Source organism: Fukomys damarensis, unplaced genomic scaffold (genome assembly GCF_012274545.1).
Source record: "Fukomys damarensis isolate Sample0158 unplaced genomic scaffold, DMR_v1.0_HiC HiC_scaffold_11, whole genome shotgun sequence".
NCBI classification, from domain to species: Eukaryota; Metazoa; Chordata; class Mammalia; order Rodentia; family Bathyergidae; genus Fukomys; species Fukomys damarensis.
This window is the reverse complement of record NW_022900923.1, coordinates 18,357,246-18,376,490: the sequence shown is the minus strand read 5'-3', so window position 1 is coordinate 18,376,490 and position 19,245 is coordinate 18,357,246. Positions and strand designations below refer to the sequence as shown.

Sequence of the window (19,245 nt, the reverse complement as noted above, 5' to 3'; positions counted from 1 at the left end):
GGCTACATAGTGAGTTCAAAGCCAACCTGAACTACATACATTTTTTGCCTAACGAAGAAACAGCAACAACAATAACCACAACAGAAGAATAGCTTGGAAATAATAACCATGCTCCCAAAGCAATAGGGAGAGGGACAGAGACCTGTCACCTGAAATGAAACTGTCACCTCTAAGAATAGGTGGAATCAATAACTTTAAATCATTCTAGTGCAGGCTGGAGATGAAAGGTAATAGCTTTTCCGCAGTTATTATATTAGGGAAGTCAGTTTCAAGGGGTAAAGATTTAACTTGAACACAGAACTTATTGAGGCGCATTTTGGGGGTTTTATATGCCTGTAAGACAAATACACACATTAGTTAACCCTTTGCCACCTGGATAGATGTAGGCTTCCAGGAGCCAAAGTGTACATCTCATTTCCTGCTTTAGTTGAGCACACAAAGCATGTGATGGGGTCCTGCAAACTTCAGATCAAGTGACCCAAGTCATGTGATGATTCGGAGCAACTTTCTTTTTGAGTCTCTGATCTATACCAATCTGCCTTCTCCTCAAGTTTCTGACAAGAATTAAGTAGAAATAAAAACTCACTTTGTAAAGTACAAGTATTGTAGGAATGTATTGTTACTCTCTGAAGTGGGCAGTGCCTTTGTCCCAAACCCCTTGAAATGGGTGCTCCCCTTAAAAGTGTTGGGGCCACAAGCCAAGGGACAGTCCATGAGCCAGGAGTTAACCCAAATCCAGAGAGATCTGCATGAAATCTGCCAACCCCTTCCTAACGCAGGACGCTTCACTGATGACCTGTGACCTGGGCTTAGATAACCAGGGCTTTGAGTGAGATTACTGTGTCATTTTCCTTGTGAAATATGCTGTCACGTACTCTGACCCACTACCTGGCCTTCCAAATGGCCCTAGGTCACATTTGTAGTATGCTGGTTCTGCCTCTAGGGAACACAGACACAGCAGTGACTGGTACGTGAGGCCTCTGTAGCCTTTCTTCATAACCGGTAAACGTTCAGGGACACAGAACCATATCAACCACACCATGCTCCTCACTTGCTCAGCAGATCATTGTATTTGCAGGGTACTCAAACTGCCATTCCTCACATATCAAACTCTGCCTTTAACTTGCTCTGTCCCCACTGCAGTCTAGAAAACCTCATCTGATGGGCTCGCTGCTTCTCAGTTTGCCTGCTCAGCACTAAAACGTGTCCCAAAGCTAAGCTCCTCAAGATGCATGATTTAAGCTTCTCTTTCAGCTAATTAGATATTGTTCTACAAATTGAGCTGTTCTGTCTGAAAGATGAGCTGCAATTTACTTCCCCTGCCCTCTCCTTAAACTTAAACCAAACTGTAAAACATGGCCATTCGATTGTTTAGTACAATCAGGAGATTGTTTTGCACAAGGAATAGATATCTATCTTACTAACACTGAGCTTGTTCAGGCATGCCTTGAAGGCTGCTATGAAGATGATGAAAGACTTCGCTTAGATGCCTTTCACACTTTTGGAAGGCAGACTTCATACTGATTTGTTGGCCCATACATCTGTCACATCTCCTAAGTACCCATCCAGTTACCGGCTATATTAAGACATCTTCATCTGCAAGGGGGACATCTTTGTTACCTCCATTTGTGAGAAAGCTGATACTCAGAGAAACCAGGCCATTTGCTGAAAGTCAAGCAAATAGGTAAGTAGAGAAGCCAAACCATGAATTCAACTCTTCGGCCTCCTTATCTCATAAAACTGTTGTCCCATAAATGCAGCGTCAGTGGAAGAGGAGAATCACAAATAATGCGGAGTGCTCATACCCCTGCACTGTTTGAATTCATTGAGAATTCTTACAGTTCTTGCTGAAGTACCACCTGTGAGACCCTTAAATCCTTATCTGATCCAATTAGCTCTTGTGCACAGTGGGGAAAAGGACACTGTCTAGAAATTACCTCTTCTCTTGTGCAGAGGGTCGGGTGTTCTCTCATCCTCAAGACTGTGCCCAGCATTTGATGAACGGAGACACTCTGAGTGGGGTTTACACCGTCTTTCTCAACGGGGAGCTCAGCCAGAAGTTGCAAGTGTACTGCGACATGACCACAGATGGGGGAGGATGGATTGTAAGTACATGCAGCTGTTCTCCACACATGCAAACATCCTTAAGGCTCTGGCCATCCTTTCATCCACCCCCTCTACATCTGACTTGGGACTTTTCATTGCCTCCAAGGCCTCAGACAGCACCCCAATCATAGATGGTGTGAAGCAGAGGCAAAAATTTACATACAAAGGCTGAGGTGGCCTGGGCCAGTCATATGTCCAGGATGACTGCCTTCCCTGCTCCGTTATCCAGGAGGGTGCTGGGGAAAAGCAGTAGAGCCTCCTGAAAGCCACGCTGATCTTGCCTGCTGATGACAGCAGCTATAATAAAGCCCCTCAGCACAAGAAGCGCCTCCCTGTGGGAAGTATCTGCCCCTTCTCTTAGAGGGTGGCATAGAGGGGAGCAGCTGAGGAGTGGAACTTGGATAGCCACTCTAGTTACAAGGTCTGCCCCTTTCCTCATCCTTCTCCAGGCCCCTGGCTCTTCCTTCGAACTGTCCTAACCTTCGGGGTGCACTGGTTTTCAGGAAAAGGAGATATCACTTGCTGTCACTGCCTTCCTCCCATGCCTGTCAGGGGCCTCACAGCCTCATCTATCAACGCAAGGCAGTTTTGCAGTGCAGCCTGGCCCCTGACGTGATCGGTGGGGTTGCAGACCCAGCACCCCCCGCCCCCAACTCCTGCACATCTTCCTCTAGCATTGCCAAAACACATAGTGCTGGACTGTCCACGTTACAAAATGGGAAGTCTTTGAATAGAGTTAAATGGTGGCTGTGCTCATAACAGCCACTCTGGGGAGACATTTTCTTTTATATTTCTGACATATTTGTGCCTCCTTCTTAAAGCATAATTGGAAATTGAAGCCGAGGCTGATGTATTGGAGGTCAAGTGAAATTAGCACTTAACCAGCTCAGAATGTGAATGATACGCATTTGCTTTGTGTGCAATAAGATGATGACAGTGACTAGATGACTTGAAGTTGGTCCTATTCTTTTGGTGAGAAATGCTTTCTTCTACTCTGTGTGCAAAAGATTAATTTGATAGTCAAACCTATTTCCCCTATTTGGGAGCTTGATATGCAGCCTTCATCCCTATACATTGCAAGGGTACAAGGGGCAGCAACATCACACCCCAGCCTATTCCTCCGGGGCCTCCGCACTTCCAAGGAAGGGCTCTGAACATTCCCTCCACATGTTGTGGCGCAAATCCCAAGTTCTGGTCTGAAATGGTCCTTATCTGTGAATGTGTGTCATTGCCTATATAGAACCCAATCATATCAAGTGTATTCATCGCAGTTTTGTTTTTGTTTTGTTTTGTTTTGTTTTGGGGGGGTACCGGGAATTTAACTCAGGTCCTTGTGCTTGCAAGGCAGGCCACCGATCCCCTGAGCTAAATCCCAGGCCCCGTCGCGGTTTCTTTTCTTCAGCCTCACCTCAAGCGCCTTCCTTCTCTTCACAGGTATTCCAGAGGCGTCAGAATGGCCAAACTGATTTCTTCCGGAAATGGGCTGACTACCGGGTGGGCTTCGGGAACCTGGAGGATGAGTTTTGGCTAGGTAACACCTGCTTTCTGCTTCCCTGTGGTGTGCAGATCTAGCTTATTATTCATCTCTTTCCTTTCTGTGTCTGCCTGGGATCATCAGAAACCCTCTGTCCATCGAGAAGTTGACATCTCGTGAATTGCTTTCAGTGCCTCTTGCTCTGTTTGGCTCTACTATTGATCTGTTTTTATCTTACGTGGTGTTTTCCTCCTTGCTGTGTCCCTTCCCATCCTCATTAATAGTCTCTTATGCTGATGGGTCTCCACACGAAGCAGCCCCAAAGGCAGTGAGCTGCCCAGCAGGGGAAGCGGGGAATGGGGAGTAATGCACAGCCTCGGCGTCTCTCCAAAGCTGGGAATCAGCCAAGCTGCAGGTCAAGAGAGAAAGGAGGACAATAGCTCTGCTCAGGTCCTTGGAAAATGTTATCACCTGGTGTGGAAAGGAAAGGGGAACAGCAAAGTATCTTTGAAGGTGATCAGCAATTCCCTAGATGTCTGACACAAACAGCAGGTTTAGATGAAGGACTGAACTGGAATGGGAAAGGTAACATATGCCCAAGCCAGCCAGGTGGCAGTGACACCAATGCAGAAAGCAGCTATATATGATTACATACCTCTCCTGCTTGGTTAGATTTTCATAGCAGCTCATGAAGAGGGCAGAGGAAGAAACAAATAACCATGCTCTGTACTGTGGTCTCCTTTCCACTTCCCCTGCCATCATCTTGTCCAAGCCTCACCGTTTTCTCCCGGATGACCAGCTAACAACCCCTTTATTGGCCTCCCAGACTCCCAGACCATCCTGTGATCTGCACAGCCACTACAGTGATCTTCCTCACACCCCAGATGTAAGCCAGGGTGAATCATCTCTTTAAATGACTCCTCATGACCATCGTGAAAGCCAAACACCTTGGCCAAAATACAACACCTTTCTCCTCTCCTTCTAGAGCCTAAGTACCTCACCTGCTCCTCCTCCTACCCTCCCCAAAGCCAAGTTCCAAACCCACAGGACCGCCGAGGTTCCTGTAAGGAAGGAACACTCTCTCAGCCAGCCCCACCCCTACACACTGCTGCACATATCCACAGGCTCAGCTAAACTCTCCCACCTTCTCCCGCTGTCCTAACCATCTCTTTCACCTGTTGTCCTTGCCCGTGGGAGGATTGCCACATTCTCTTTTGTGGTTCAAATCATAGTGCCCATGTTACTTGCTGCCTCTCTTGACTATATAAGCTTCTTTCAGAGCGGGGACCACATCGTATTTCTCTTTTATCATCACTGCCTAGAGGATGGTTAGTACTTAAAGTATAGATATCAATCAAGCAATGATAAGGATTTATTGAGTACCTATTATAAACCAAATCTGTGTTTTCTAGTATATCCAATAAAAGTAAAAGGTAAAAGCCATATAAGCGCATTGAGAGAGGAGTCAAACAAATAGGAAAATATATTTACCTAGAAAGCATTTGCAAACAGCATGAAAGACAAGTGAAATGCACATGAATCAATGTATCTATAGCAGATAAGAACTTTTGTCCTAAACCTAAGTTACTGTGAACCAGTCTCATAGTTTTTGTCATATTTCTGAAATATTTAAACTGTCAAGCACCTAAATTTCCTACATATCACTTTTTATCTAATTAAAATCTATTTTTAAGGAAATTTTATAGCACTTCCAAAAATGCAATGATGGTTATCACATGCCATAAAAAGGAGGGCTCTAAAGTAAATACAATAAAAAGGAAATAATATTAATGCTATTAAGTGACAGTTGAACACAGCCCATTGTCATTGCTCCTGATAGTAGTATTAAAAATGGAGCTCAAGGGGCCGGGGATTTAGCTCAGTGGTTCCACTGCCTGCCTCATAAGCGTAAGGTCCCAAGTTCGATCCCCGGTACCGAAAAGAACAAAAGAAACAAAAATGGAGATCAGAAAATTGGCGTGTTAAACAAACCAAAAAATACTTGAACTGAACAGAGACCTAGAGGTTTGGGCAGGGAGGGGGTGGTTCTCTGTCTACTAAGAATGACTGAGATAAAATTTGGAAATATCTTTCTGCCTGTATGTTTATGATCACTTAGTGCCTTACTCCTGTGCATTTCTCGTATCGTCAGAGACTGCCTCCCATCCTGGGAAACACTGTGCCACCCTGTGAGCTACCATCGAAAAGTCCACAGAAGGGCTGGGGATTTAGCTCAGTGGTTCTGCCGCCTGCTTAGAAAGAGCAAGGACCGGGGTTCAATCTCCAGTAACAAAAAATAAATAAAAGTCCACAGAGATTCAGAGGAAAAGCAAGGCAGGTTCCTGGTACAGCAACGAGTCAGAAAAATGGAGGGGAGGCAGCAATCCCCTGGACACAGCAAACCAGGAGCAGGCAGGAAATCCATCCAGCCCGGGGGAAATGCAAATCAGGGGGAAAAAACGAGACCAGATGTATTGATCGAAGGCACACTGTGGAACTTAAAGACCAGAAAGAGAGGTCTTGATGGTGTAACAGAAAGCTAATGAGGACTCTTGAATAGAGGTGAAGCCCAGCGATGTGTGCTTTGGCAGCAGTACTCCTCTGGAGATAATACTATTCACCCAGGGGTTATGTCCCACCCTGTTCTTTAGAAACAGCGCCTGAGACAGGGATTCTTGTTCAGTTACTTAATGGGGAGAATTCTTGTGCAAGTGAGTCGGGGGTGGTTCTACAAGAAGGAGAATAGAAGCAGGTTAGAGCCAGAAAAACTATGTAAAATGGGCCTTGGGTGGAGACTCACTTCACACTCACTCCAGGAAAGCTCCAGAAGTCAATCCGCACTGGTGCAAGAAGATCAAACATGAATGCCCTCAGCAGTCACTGACCAAGGTCTACCCAAGGCTTGGAGGAAGGAAAGGATTAAGTGACTCTCATTTCCCTCCTCTCTGATTCTAAATCGTGAGACACTAGAAGAGATATCAGATGTCACCGCAAAGGGAGAGGGTCCCCAGTTCAGTGGACAGACAGAAATCAGGTAGAGTCCGAGATCGCTATGCAAAGTGAGGGGTCCAAAGTTGGGGCAAATAGGTCAAAAATCAGAGCTTCCCAGAGCAAGGGAGCAGTAAAATATATGGGAAAGCAGCACTAAGGAGGATCTGAGCTCCACCCTAACTCAGATTTGCAAGGGTTTATGCCTTAAAAGAATCAATTAGCCCAAACCCGGGATGCTTAGAGGGCATGAGAGGGCAGGGTCACTGGTAGAAGACCAAAGCAGAGGCTGCAGGGCAAAGTGTGGCGGGCAGATGAGCCAGAAAGAGCTGTAATCAGGAAGCACAGTATAATTCAGACCCCCCCCCTCAACTTATGATAGGGGCTGCAACCTGATAAGTCCACCCTGAGTTGAAAATCATTTTAAATTGAAAATGTTTTTAATACACCTAACTCACGGAGCCTCCCAGCTCAGCAGCACACTCCACTGCTTGGCATCAGGAGAGGGCACCACCCGGAAATCACCACCCAGGGGATGATTCAAATTCGAAGCTCCAACTGCAGTTTTTACTAAATGTGACTGGCTTTCACACCGCCGTGTAGTCAGGAAATCTGAATCACCATAAGCCCAAGACTATCCATCTTCTCTGACCTGGCTCATGACCCCCGGAGGAGGACAGACGCACGACAGTGTGATGACAGGCATGGAACCTCCTTCTCAGGCTCCTACGAAATGTTAGGATGTCTAAGTATCTAGGGTGCTCTGAACTCCTCCACTGTTTCTGTATCTTGCTTTCTCTCATTCGCACCAGAGACACCCACAATGCCACTTGTCGTTTTCTGTCCATAGCGTCATTTGGCAGAGAAGGTAGCCGGGCCCGGGACCCAGTTTGAGCTTGTCAGTTACTAGGTCAAGACTAGCCACGGGGACCCAAGCTTTCTGTGGTGGCGTCCATCAGCAGATCTGGACGCCTCTTTGTAGCAGGAAGTGCAGAGCCTGCAGGGGGCTGTTTGACAATCACCTGAGAAGGGTGTTCTCCCTCCCATCACCTGAGAAGCCAGTTTTCCCTCCCATCTCCCAAGCTGCCGGGGCCAGGCTCAGCACAGCCTCTGCTCTTCTCCACAGGGCTGGACAACATCCACAGGATCACAGCCCAGGGACGCTACGAGCTGCGTGTGGACATGCGGGATGGGCAGGAGGCCGCCTTCGCCTACTACGACAAATTCTCTGTGGAAGACAGCAGAAGCCTGTACAAACTCCGCATAGGAAGCTACAATGGCACTGCGGGTACCTGGGCCCTGAGCACACCCCAAGGGCAGCGGCATGCAGCAGATCAAGGGCCCTGGGTGTCAGGCATCTCCTGCAGCAGGAAGCAGCAGAGCCCAGGGCTCGTGAACCCTCGGCTAGCCACTTAGGCCACCCCAAGTCACTTTCTCAGGACTTGTTTCCTCGTCTAGAAAACTTTAATAATGTCTGTCTCACTTCACAGAATAGTCAGAAAAAATTCAATAAATGCCATGGAAGTGCCTCTAAAGTTAAAAAAGAAAGAGCCATGAGGGAGGACAAAGGATTATTTTTCTTAACTAGATGAATCAATATGTTCTCTTATCCAGAGGGCGCAGAACCATCCCGCACCTGGGGGAAACCATCCCGCATCTAGGACACCATCTTTGAACTAGCAAAAATAACACAGATTCCCAGTCTCTGGGATGCCTCCTCCCCACTCCTCCATCAGCAGTCACAACAACAGCCCACTGAGGAGCAAAGCACATCACTTAAATGCCCCTTGCGTGCTTCTCGGGCCTCCCAGGGGACCATGTGCATAGTCAGATTTCCTATGTAGACATTATGGCATCTCCACTGAGCAGAGCAGCCATCTTGATAAGCTCTGTACATTTAGTTTTGTTGACACACAAAGTCCAGTCTGCTTCTTAGGCTTCACTAGTATGTTTCATGTGTTCTGCTGTAGCACTTTTCATAGTCTGTTGTGCCAGATATTCTACTGTTTGGTACAAGGAGTGATTGGCCTTTTCATTAACTCCAATTTCAGGGCTAAGTGCTGGTGTTTAAATTTAGTAACATTTTTATACCTCTCAGAATTAAGAAGAGCATTCAAGGTGTTGCCCTTCCAATGACTGCATCTGCTCAATTATTTCTCTTTTCAGCCCAGTATTGTTACTCCAAAGACACACTTTCCTTTGTTATTGTTCATACTGGAGATCATTAGCAATGGCAATCTGATGAGCCTAGAGAGCCCCAACAAAAGGTCCAATTTGTCACATTTTGAGCATAAAATAGCTATTGAAATGGACTTATTAAACAAGATGTCAGACTAAATTTCAAAAATAACCAGATGCTATTCATTCCCCAGGATTAGAACTGTGCCTGCAGAAAAGCCATTCTGATTTCTCCTACAGGAAAGGAAGCACACCCTCCCACTTCCCTGCATTTTTTCCCTCCTCCCTTTTCTTCCTCCTACCCCAAGCCTATGTTTTATCTAACTTAGGCCTGGCCCCTGCGACCAGTGCCTCAGCCCTCTCTCCCTGCAAGTCCCCACAGAGGGCAGAAGTGTTGAGCTGAATTTGTCTCTTATGTGTCAGAGACAAATTCTCCTAAGATCATGGCTGCTCATTAAAAATTAATTATGATTTTTCTTCATCTTCAATATTAGCTCATCTCCGGGAGGTGAAAATGTCAGCCTACTTAGGCTGCATGCATCTCTGGGCAACTCCATACCATGGCGGTTCTTTCTGGAGCAGCAGATTTCCAGGGAGGAATGGCCCTACCCTTCTCTGTCTGCCATTTTTAATATTACCTAATTCCCTGGCCTTTAGGTGTCGCTCGATTGTACTGGCCCCATTAGCAAAACACTATCCTGGGGCCTCCAATCCAATTTCTGCTCCTCCTTCTACTCCCCTTTCTCAAGGCTACCAACACCCATGTCTCTAAGGAGGACTGTACTTGAGTTAGAACTGAACATTCCAAATCAGTAAGAGGTTGTTGAGCAAGTTGTAAAGGTTTATTGTACAAGTTGTAGCAACTCAAAAGGAACATAAGACATGGCCTCTGAAGAACTAAAGTAGTCATTTGAAGAGAAACGATTAGGAAGTAGTAGTTCACTACACAAGAAATGGTACTCTCTGTCCAAAGGGTGCTCAGAGAAGGGGTCTGGCAGTTGAGGAAGGCTCCATCATGGCAGCTGTGCTGACTAGGACCCAAATGGTAAGGAAAGCATCACCTGGATGAGAAGCTGCCAAAGGAGCAGCTCCTCCGAAGGGACGTGACAGGCACGGCTGTCCCAGGCAGAGTAGAAGTTCGGTAGGAAAGAAAGAAATTGGTGGCGGAGCAGGAGGCAGATCCCGACAAGCCTTCAGCCTGAAGGAGCCGAGAAAGTTCATCTTAGCACAGTGGGCAGGGGGTGCCCTTGTAAGTCCTGAGGGGCACAGTGGAGGCGAGGTCTGAGGGGGATCACTGGGAAAGCCCTCAATAGGATGAAGTAAATCTGAGAGAAGAACAGAAAGACTAGCTGTTGGCTGCTACGCTGACCCTCGCAGGAGAGACTGGGAGCCTTCGCTCATGAGGAGATTAAGAGGAAGAGGTAAATCTGAATGGAGATTTAACAGGGAGAAACAAGGACTCTGTCGATGTGTGGGACAGACGAGGCAGCTGAGGGGAAGGGGCCAGATTTGAGGAGGACATGAAGACAGTGGCAGGCAATAGCTAAGTGGAAACTGGAGAGCCTCGTTCCAGGAGAGGAGTGAGCACAAAGTCTGATCACAGCGGTACAAGCAGGGATGAGAAGATGGGAGCGTTGGTGTACAGACAGTGTGGTCAAGGAATTGGTGATTAAAGAAACCATTACTGGAGAGCAGGATTAGCCCAAGAATCTTTAAGGTAAAGGATACAAGTATGACTTACAGTAGAATGAGGTGAAAATGTTGAGTTGTTTTTTTTTTTTTATTAAGGAGAAAGATAAGAAATCTCTTCTTCCTTTTTCAGGATGGGGAATGATAGAGAACAGTTGCAGGTGGTGGGATTAGCTCTAGATGGATACAAAGTCTGAATCCTGGGAGACTGGAAGGAGAAGATGAAGAGAATGGAACACATCAAATGATGTGTTGCCTTAGCAACAGACTCCCCTATAAAATGATGACTGAGCAGCCGAAGGTTGAGTTGGAGGAATTGAGTGGCCCCCGTGACCACAACTCCAAATCCACCTAACCAGAACTAGGACTCTGCTAGCACAAAGTAACCTCAGACTCTTCTAAGATCACTTTAATTTAATAAACAGCATGAGCTTTCTTCACAATATCCCTAGCCCCAAATCCTGCCATAAGTTCCATCAGTCCTGATAAAGGAATGATGGCCTAATCCTTTACTTTAAATACTCCATTCCAGCGCAGAGGTTAAAGCGCAGCAGGGATAAAGTAGAGAATGAGCTCTGTGCAGCCAGCCACGGGCTTCAGTGGGAACAGGAGAGTGGGTGACGGTCTGTACATGGAGGCCAGGTTTCCTGGGAGTAGGTCAGATGTCCAGAAAATCCTGGTAAGAGGGACAAACAGCACAGCCTCATGCATGTTCCTTTTTGCAGGAGACTCCCTCAGCTATCACCAGGGACGCCCTTTCTCCACAGAGGACAGAGACAATGATGTCGCTGTGACTAACTGTGCCATGTCATACAAGGGCGCCTGGTGGTATAAGAACTGCCACCGGACCAACCTGAATGGGAAGTATGGGGAATCGAGACACAGCCAGGTAGGCGGCCACCTGTGGCGCTGGGGGTGATGCGGAGCTCAGGCCCCAGGGCCCCAGCTTGATTTGAATGCACACCTGAGTCTTACATTCCTCTTTTTTAAAAGAAACACTTAGAGTCCTGGAAAAGACTACTATTATAAAGAGAAAGGTGTAACCGACACTGGGATGAGGACAGCATGGAGTGGAAGCCAGAGGAAGGTCCAGGTGCTCCTTTCCTTCCTCTGGGAAGCATCTGGAGCTAGAACCCACTCAGACTGGCCCCTGACGGCCAGTCAACTTCCATGTCATTTCATTGTGGGGGGAGCTCATCAATTCTAGGAACAGCTTCAACTTCATCCTAAAGTGCCCAGGAAGAGAGAGAGAGCAGAAATGCCCATGAACCAGACTCTTCCACAGGCCGGGCTGGATAATAAGGGGACAGTTGGACCAACTGAAACTTTCTCAGTGTTGACACTGGAAAGCCACATCCAGGGAAACCCTGCAGTTCTGGGCAAACCCAGAAGGTCAGTCACTCCAGGTGGAGACCACCTGAGTATCCTATCAGGAGCAAGCAAAGAGTAGTCTCTGCAAAATGCTTCCACATTATTGGGATTTTGAAATTCACCACCATTTACTGGTGCATGCACAGTTCCTGAAAGCCAGAGACGTACAACTGGAGTGAGGAGTGACCTGCAGTAAGGACCCGGGCCACAGGCAAGTTTAAGGGGAAAGCTGGACCGAGACTTTGCTCCTTTCTCATCAGTAGGAGCTCAGCCTTAAAGCTACTTGTTAACTGAAGTAGCTAAACCCACCCCTCAGTTGCCTGGTCCTATCATTTCCCTTCTTTTCAAGTAGGGTCTCCCACGGAGGGGGAAGAGTACACTGATGTGTTTATCTGTTTCACACCCAGGGGATCAACTGGTACCACTGGAAAGGCCACGAGTTCTCCATACCCTTTGTGGAAATGAAGATGCGGCCCTACAACCACCGTCTCTCAGCAGGGAGGAAACGGCGGGCCTTACAGTTCTGAGTAGCGGGCAGCCACAAGCCAAACGATCTTTTCTGTCATTTGTTTGTATTTTATAATATGATACAAGGGGGGAGGGTGATAGTAATGTGCTTCGCAACATAGTAACGGTATCTGAAGGAAGCAGGGCTGAGGCAGGGGTCACCTGACTACTATCTACTGTAGTTTCTACTGCTTGGAGCCCGGCCCCATGGCTGCCCTCTCCCTCCTAACCTGTCATCCCTAACATTCCCCTCCTTTCCCACCAAGGAGGAAAAGTAGATGTTCACTTAAATGACCAATTCGAAGACAAATCATGGAGGACACTTGTTAGGGCAATAGGTGTTCACCTCTTTTTCTGTCTTCTTGAGATGCCTCCACCTTTGAGGTACTGGTAATCGGGTCATAGCCTTGGATAATCAGGTAGTCACACCAGCCCAGAGAAGTCTCAGCAAGAGAGCCTGGCCAGCAGCACCCTGAAGAGGGAAGAGATCAACCTCACCCTGACCCAGCCGCCCTCGTCCTTTGGAATGGGCCAAAGTTCTCGTTCTGAAACTCTCACTTTTCCAGAGCAGTGAGGCCTCTTTTCTAGCTATGCTCAATCCTCGCCTGATTTCAATCTACCTTACAGCCTACGATCTTATCACCCCAACAGCTGTTTTGAGATCTAGTTCCCAGGATGTTGCTTGCCACTGGCACTGGGTTGTACAGTGGTTGTGTCCTTGTGGGTCTCAAATCACTTCTCCCTCAGGTCGGCCACACAGGAACCTTTTTCAAGGGTGGGAAGGGGAGATGGTATTTGTCTATAGCACTTTTGGGTCAAGCTCTGCAGAAAAGACAGAAAAAGCAGAAATAAGGGCACCTGCCCTAGCGATTATAAGCCCCATGGAAAACAGATCCTGCCTAGTTCCATTTTTACCATTTCTGTTCTGCTTTATCACAGATTATTTTTCTGAATTTGCAAACTGAAGGCCTTATTTATGTCATCAGCCAGGCTCTCCTTGGTGTAGGTGGCTTAATGAAAGTCAGAAGAAGAAGCAATATGACCAGCCAGCCGTTCTCCTATTACTAATCCTGGGAAGAGATGGAATATTTACTTTGGGGCTTTTTTTAAAAAAAATTGGTCCTGTGAGAAACAGAAATGACCCCTTAATGAGGGGAGATCATGAGAAGCCTTTCTCCATCTTCTTTTATTATTCTGCTTTTGAAAGGAAAAATGAAAAGTGCCAGAGGAAATTGCATCTAGAAACCCAAAGGTGCAAAGGGGAGCACTGTGGGCACGTGCCTGTGTTGTGAGATGTGCTGTCTCCGCCGGCATGGTTTGATCGTTAAGCCCAGGGTTCTAAAAACTTTTAACTTCTCCAAATCCGATGCCAGCTGCAACCATCCTGCAGCAACCATCCAAAGTCACACCCAGGGCCACAGCTGCCTTTTCCCTTCCTCCCCCTAATCCCCCAGGAGCCCTAGTCTAGTTCTTGTAGAGACCGCGTTTGCCAAACTGGGCATCTGTGCCTTTGCCGACCAGTGACTAGATAAGCCTGAGAGTTGGTAATTTTCTAATGGAAACATCACCCTCTAAACAAGCTTTAATAACCAGGAAGAGACAGATAATCCCTTAGACTGATAGATGTACTTCCGGGGCTGTGAGGATGGAGTCAGTCTGCCCTGTCCCACAGGCTCCTTCTCTTCAGTGGCTTCCAGCAAGACCTCATCTGCTACACACCCGGGGTCAAAAAAAAAATGTAGGTGGTACATTTATTTTTCAGTTCACGGAAGGTTTCAAAAAACTAGAAGAAACATTAAACAAGAGTTAACTAGAGACGGGGGCCAGAATGAGGGGAAGGAAGCTTCCTGGACGAGGAGGAGCTGGGGGCTGAGGCAAAGGCTCGCCTCTGCCCTTACGCAGCTGTGTGACTGGCTAGGTAGTTCCACCCCGCTTGTCCTCAGTGTCCTCACCCGTTGGATGAGAAATTAGACTAGAATAACTTCTAATTTCCCTTTTAGCTTTAACATCAATAATGCTAGTCTATGACCTGAAAATTTGAGAGTAGGAATGTGTATTGGTGAAAGAACTCACTTAGGTCACAGTGTGGAGAGACAGAAGGAAGGAAGGAAAGAAGAACAGGAGGAAGGGAGGGAGGGAAGGAAAGAGAGGTTGATTCAGAATCAGAAGTGAAACACATGCACCTGTATCCACACACACACACACACACACACACACACCACAAAACAATGCCTAGGAGGAGGCTGAACTGTGTCTGTAAAAGCAGTACCAGGGACCTGAGTGTGCTAGGACAGCCCACCTCATCAGCAGAACTGAAACGGAACATGATTGTGTGTCATCAGTTCAGGAGAAAGTCAAGAAACATCAGGGGAAACCAAAGCCTGCCTCTCTGGAACCATTTTACCCTACAGAACATTTTTATAAATAGTATCCGCAACATTGCCTAGTTGCATTTTAGAGAATTTTAAAGCAAGAAAGGAACTTCAAAGATCAGTTCACCATTCCTTTTGTGAAGTAAAGTCCTTTTCTCCTGAGGTGTTTTTTGTTGTTCTTGTTACTGTTGATTTTTTTTTTCTTAACCATTTTTAGGAGACTGTTCTACTGTCTTCCCAGAGCCTATGGTCAACTTGACTCAAAGGTTCTTAACTTGACTCACCTAACTTCTTCCCTGAGCTTCTTCACTAAGAAGCTGCTTCTGACTTCTTAGCTGATGCTTGCTTATCCTGTCCCTCCAAAAACCTGTGCTCTTCCCAGGGGAGGATGTCAGAGAGGTGCAAGGACACCAAAGGATCTCAGAAGGAAAACCAGCAGACCCTGCCATAAGGCAGTCCAATGAAGACATTTGAGAGTATATACCTACACCAAAAAAAAAAAAGTAGCAAAAAGATCAAAATCAACTACCAGTGAGTGTAATAGATTCACTGACAGACCCAGGCAGTTTCTCCTTTTTGTGTTTCCTATCACATAAGGATTGTTTACAATATGTTACATTCATATTTTCCAGGGTTACTTCTGGAAGGGAAGGCGTCAGATGTAAAGATGCACTATCAGGCATGACAATGTGTAGGAAAGTGCTGGCCATAAACACAAATGGAGCAGGGCTGGGGATGTAGCTCAATGGCACCTTGCCTCACAAGCTCAAGGCCCTGAGTTCAGTCCCCCCCCCCACCCCCCAATCCCGTACTGGAAAAAAAAAAGTGTGGTCTTACTAGAAGCGACCACAAGGTGGCGCACAAAACACCTCCAGAGACCCAGGGGAAACCCTTTGAGAACAGCTGGGCTCCCCTGGTTTCCAGGAGACCTCCCTGCAAACCAAGAATCAAGACTAATCTATATGGGAGACGAAAACAAAATGACAGCAAAGAGATGAAGAGCAAACTTCCATGAATATTTAAATCAACCCCACCACTCATCTACCACCAACCCAACTCCACTATCAGTAAAGTAATGGACATCTGACACCCGGTTTCTTCCCCCATGGAGACCAACCAGCTCCCTACGCACTACAAACTGCTATTTCAAACTCAAGCTCAAAGAACCAAGGTTGCCAGTGAGCCCCATGCTAAACCAAACAGTCCTAAACACATTCTTACTTTACTATCTAGTCCAATAGCAGAGCTATAAATCAAGGGACAAAGAGTCATTAAAGAATCTTTTCAAAGATCTCTTTTTAAAGCATCTATTGAGAAAGGTTTTATGAGCTCCTCTCTGTCCTCTTCTCTGGAGAAATACAAAGGGAACATGAGAGAGCAGTGGACACACCAAGTTTAGAGGCTTGAAAAGAGACTGGCCGGTGACCAGGATTTGCAAATGCTCCTGGGCGTGGACTTGTTTCTTTCTCCTCCTTCACCTCACCTTCTCCCTCCCTTCCTTCCTCCCTCCACACAGAATTTCAGAAAATATGAGACCGCTTACCTGGGCTGTGTGATTTTTTTCATTCCCCGCTTTCCTATCACCAAATTCCTACCTATTCAGTCTAATTCTCTAGTTCCATTTCTTTCCCTCCGAAGCAGAGGGAAGGGTGGGAGAGGATCACTTTCCAACTCTATTTGCATCTCACTGTTCTTAAAACTTCCATAAGGAAACTGAAAGATTGAAGTTCGGTTTGATTTCAATAATCCCACAAGAGAGTGGGATCTCTCGTTTTCACACTTGCCTCAAAATTTGCCAAGACTACGAGATGGGTCTTGGTGACCTCTGAAGCCTGGGGTGGATCTGTGAGTTTTGCAGATCTGCTTCTCATCCAGATTCTGTCGTGCTGCATCTCAACCCTGCCTGGTCTTCCTGGGTGTTCCCTTTTTGTGCGGGTGATGATGACAGAGAAGTTCCAGCCTGTAGGGTAATGTGAGTCCTAGGGCTGGCTCTGGGTGGTGCATATAGCCTCTCTCTAGCTGTATATGCAGGGCCCTTCACTCACATTCCTACAGATCTCTGGCTAGCTTCTTCCCCCAAACCTCTGCACCTTCCTCATCCCAGCGCCTCACATGTGTGTAAAGGTCTCCTCAGTAATACCGGAGTATTTCGACACTCACAGATGAAATGAAAACTTCCAAAAGCAAGTAGGGAAAACAACTCTAGCGTCTATTTTAATTTATTAGTGTAGATTCCGGGTCCAGTTGGAAAAAATTACTTGGAGTTCATACTATCTGTATCCACCCTGGATTTGCTTAGGCTGGTTCGGCTTTGAAAAACAGCTAGGAAAAAGAATAAAATGAAAAATTAAACAAAAGAAGAAGCTGATGGATCACCACTGATTAAAAGGAAGCCTTCCACAAACATCCCACAGTGAAAAAGCAGAGACCAGGTGTGAGTGGCCATAATAAATGTACCAGATTGGCTTCTTGCATGCTGGCCTCTGGCCTCATCCACAACTCCTATCCATTTTTCCACCTGTGGCAACACGAAGGCACCAGAGAGGCCCTACTGCACCAAACAAGAAGCAGAGGGACTTTGTTCAACCCATCCCACCCGGACCATTCTTTTTCATCACCAGCAGTCACAGCCTGATTTGTCATCTCCAGCATTTCTGATTTACTTTCCAAGGTCACCCCTGGTCTGAAATATGACTTCATTGCACCTGCAGCACTTCATTGTCCAAATGTCCTTGGCAAAGCTCGAGATCTTTGGACAGTGTTGCATTTTCTCCAAACAGGAAATCCTCCCTCCTTCCCCGAGCTTAATAAGGCTATTGCAGAGCATCCAAATAACAGGGCTCTTGTTCCTTCGACAAACTGGGCTCCCTCTATTAGCTTAATAAAACAGCCCCTGTTGCCTGGATGTGAGTTGGGCTAATGCTAAATTCCCAGTTCAGAAACACTTAACCCTGTCAGCTTGAGCTAGCTCTCTTGGGCACTGGCACCATGGGCACAGGTGAGAAAGTGCAAGTGTCCTTCTCTGAAAAGCAAACACGCACCCCGGAGGCCTGGGACACCTACGTCACAGCCAGGTGCAAGGCCAGCAGGGGAACAAATGCCCGGATGAGAACCCTGCGCTTCCTCTAGCGGGTTTAGCAGTCCCCAGGGACACCGTGTGTTGCTTTTTAAATTCTGTTGCTGAACACTAATGTGTTTAAACCCTGCTCCTGAGGCAAACACTGAGAACACACCTTCAAGCCAGAGGGAATTCCAGAGATTTCCTAACACCCTTCTCTGACTTCATACTCAAGTAAACGGAGGCCAAGATAGGATAAGCAGCTTGCCTATGTTCACACAGCAATTAATAATGGGGCTAACGTCAGGTCTGAGGTGAGCTTTTTAATCTATCTTTCTTCAAGAGAAAGACTGAGAAAAATAGTACAACAGTGTACCTACTATTACCAGATACCGCATTAAGGGCTTAATATATTTTATTAAATCTTTACCACAACCTTAGAGAATGCAGGCAGAGAAAGTTTCAGGAACGTCCCCCCAAATCACACAGCTACTTTAAAAAAAACACAGAATCTCTTCAAATAATTCAAAATGCTTTGATTTTTCTACTCATGAAGCTGCCTTTATTTATATTTATGAGGCCACACAGACACATCTTGGATTTGGATTTTACTAATATTCTCACAAAAGGGCCTCTGGTGCACCTCTCCCTCATCTCTCTCTCTCTCTCTCTCTCTCTCTCTCTCTCTCTCTTCCTTTAGAAAGAGGAATTCTTGCACTGTTTTGGTCACATTCTTAGGGACTCTCAATCTCACGTTTGAGAGGAGTAAGAAACATCCAGACAGCTCTTTCTTTTTCTTTCTTTTAATTTGGGAGTGGAAGAGAGGGTCCTTCATAGGCTTAGAGGAGAAGATGAAATCAGGGCACAAACACAGTTTCTCCCGCCTCATTCTTTTGGGAACATAGGAACCTCTTTCTCTTCCAATGTAGGAAGAGTGGGATATTCCGGAGTCATGCTACTCATTCTGGAGCAGGCAGCACAGGCAGGAGTAGGAAGGAGGAACCCCAGAATAAACATGTCGTGAGCACCTGGAACATTGATATACTTTAACATTTGGGAAGAGAATATTATACTATGAACGCATTCAAACCAGAATGCACGTTTAACTACTGCAGAAACCTCATGAATTTTTAGGTAAAACTCAGCAAGTTGAAGACAGATCTGCACCAGCCCCTCCCATACTCCCAGAGATAAACACCTTCAGGGTACCTTGTGCAGGCATCTGTGATTTTTTTTTTAATGAGAAATGAAGCTAGAAGAAGACAGGAAAGAAATTGCTTTTATTTATCCCCGGGTTTCCTTTTCCCTATTCATAACCTGGTTCGTGCACAGTGGATGCGGGGAATGGGGCGGCCAGTGGCTCGGAGAACAACTGGGCACAATCGCAGGTCTCCTTGCTACTTTAGGGATGTAGAAGAAGGAAATCAGGAAAGGAAATGCTTAGTAACTTGGTGGTTTCGATGCCAGGCCAAAATTCCAGAAATGAGTCTCTCTCTCTCTCT

At 46.4% G+C, this 19,245-nt stretch overlaps 1 protein-coding gene and 1 long non-coding RNA gene across 5 annotated transcripts in view; one reads left to right on the top strand and one right to left on the bottom strand.

Moving 5' to 3' along the window:
• Window positions 1-18,892, top strand: part of Tnr (tenascin R) — a 407,880-nt gene extending 388,988 nt beyond the window's left edge. For all 4 annotated transcript variants that reach the window (XM_010630206.1, XM_010630204.1, XM_033762105.1 and 1 more), the window contains 5 exons: window positions 1,954-2,105; window positions 3,541-3,637; window positions 7,695-7,856; window positions 11,161-11,324; window positions 12,214-18,892. In XM_010630206.1, the coding sequence (XP_010628508.1) occupies window positions 1,954-2,105; window positions 3,541-3,637; window positions 7,695-7,856; window positions 11,161-11,324; window positions 12,214-12,333 (695 nt within the window). In that variant the 3' untranslated portion in view covers window positions 12,334-18,892. The remainder of the gene's footprint in view (window positions 1-1,953; window positions 2,106-3,540; window positions 3,638-7,694; window positions 7,857-11,160; window positions 11,325-12,213) is intronic.
• The window catches only part of LOC104866338, a 79,266-nt gene that overhangs the window by 1,193 nt on the left and 58,828 nt on the right, over window positions 1-19,245 (bottom strand). The gene's annotated exons all lie outside the window — the stretch shown is intronic.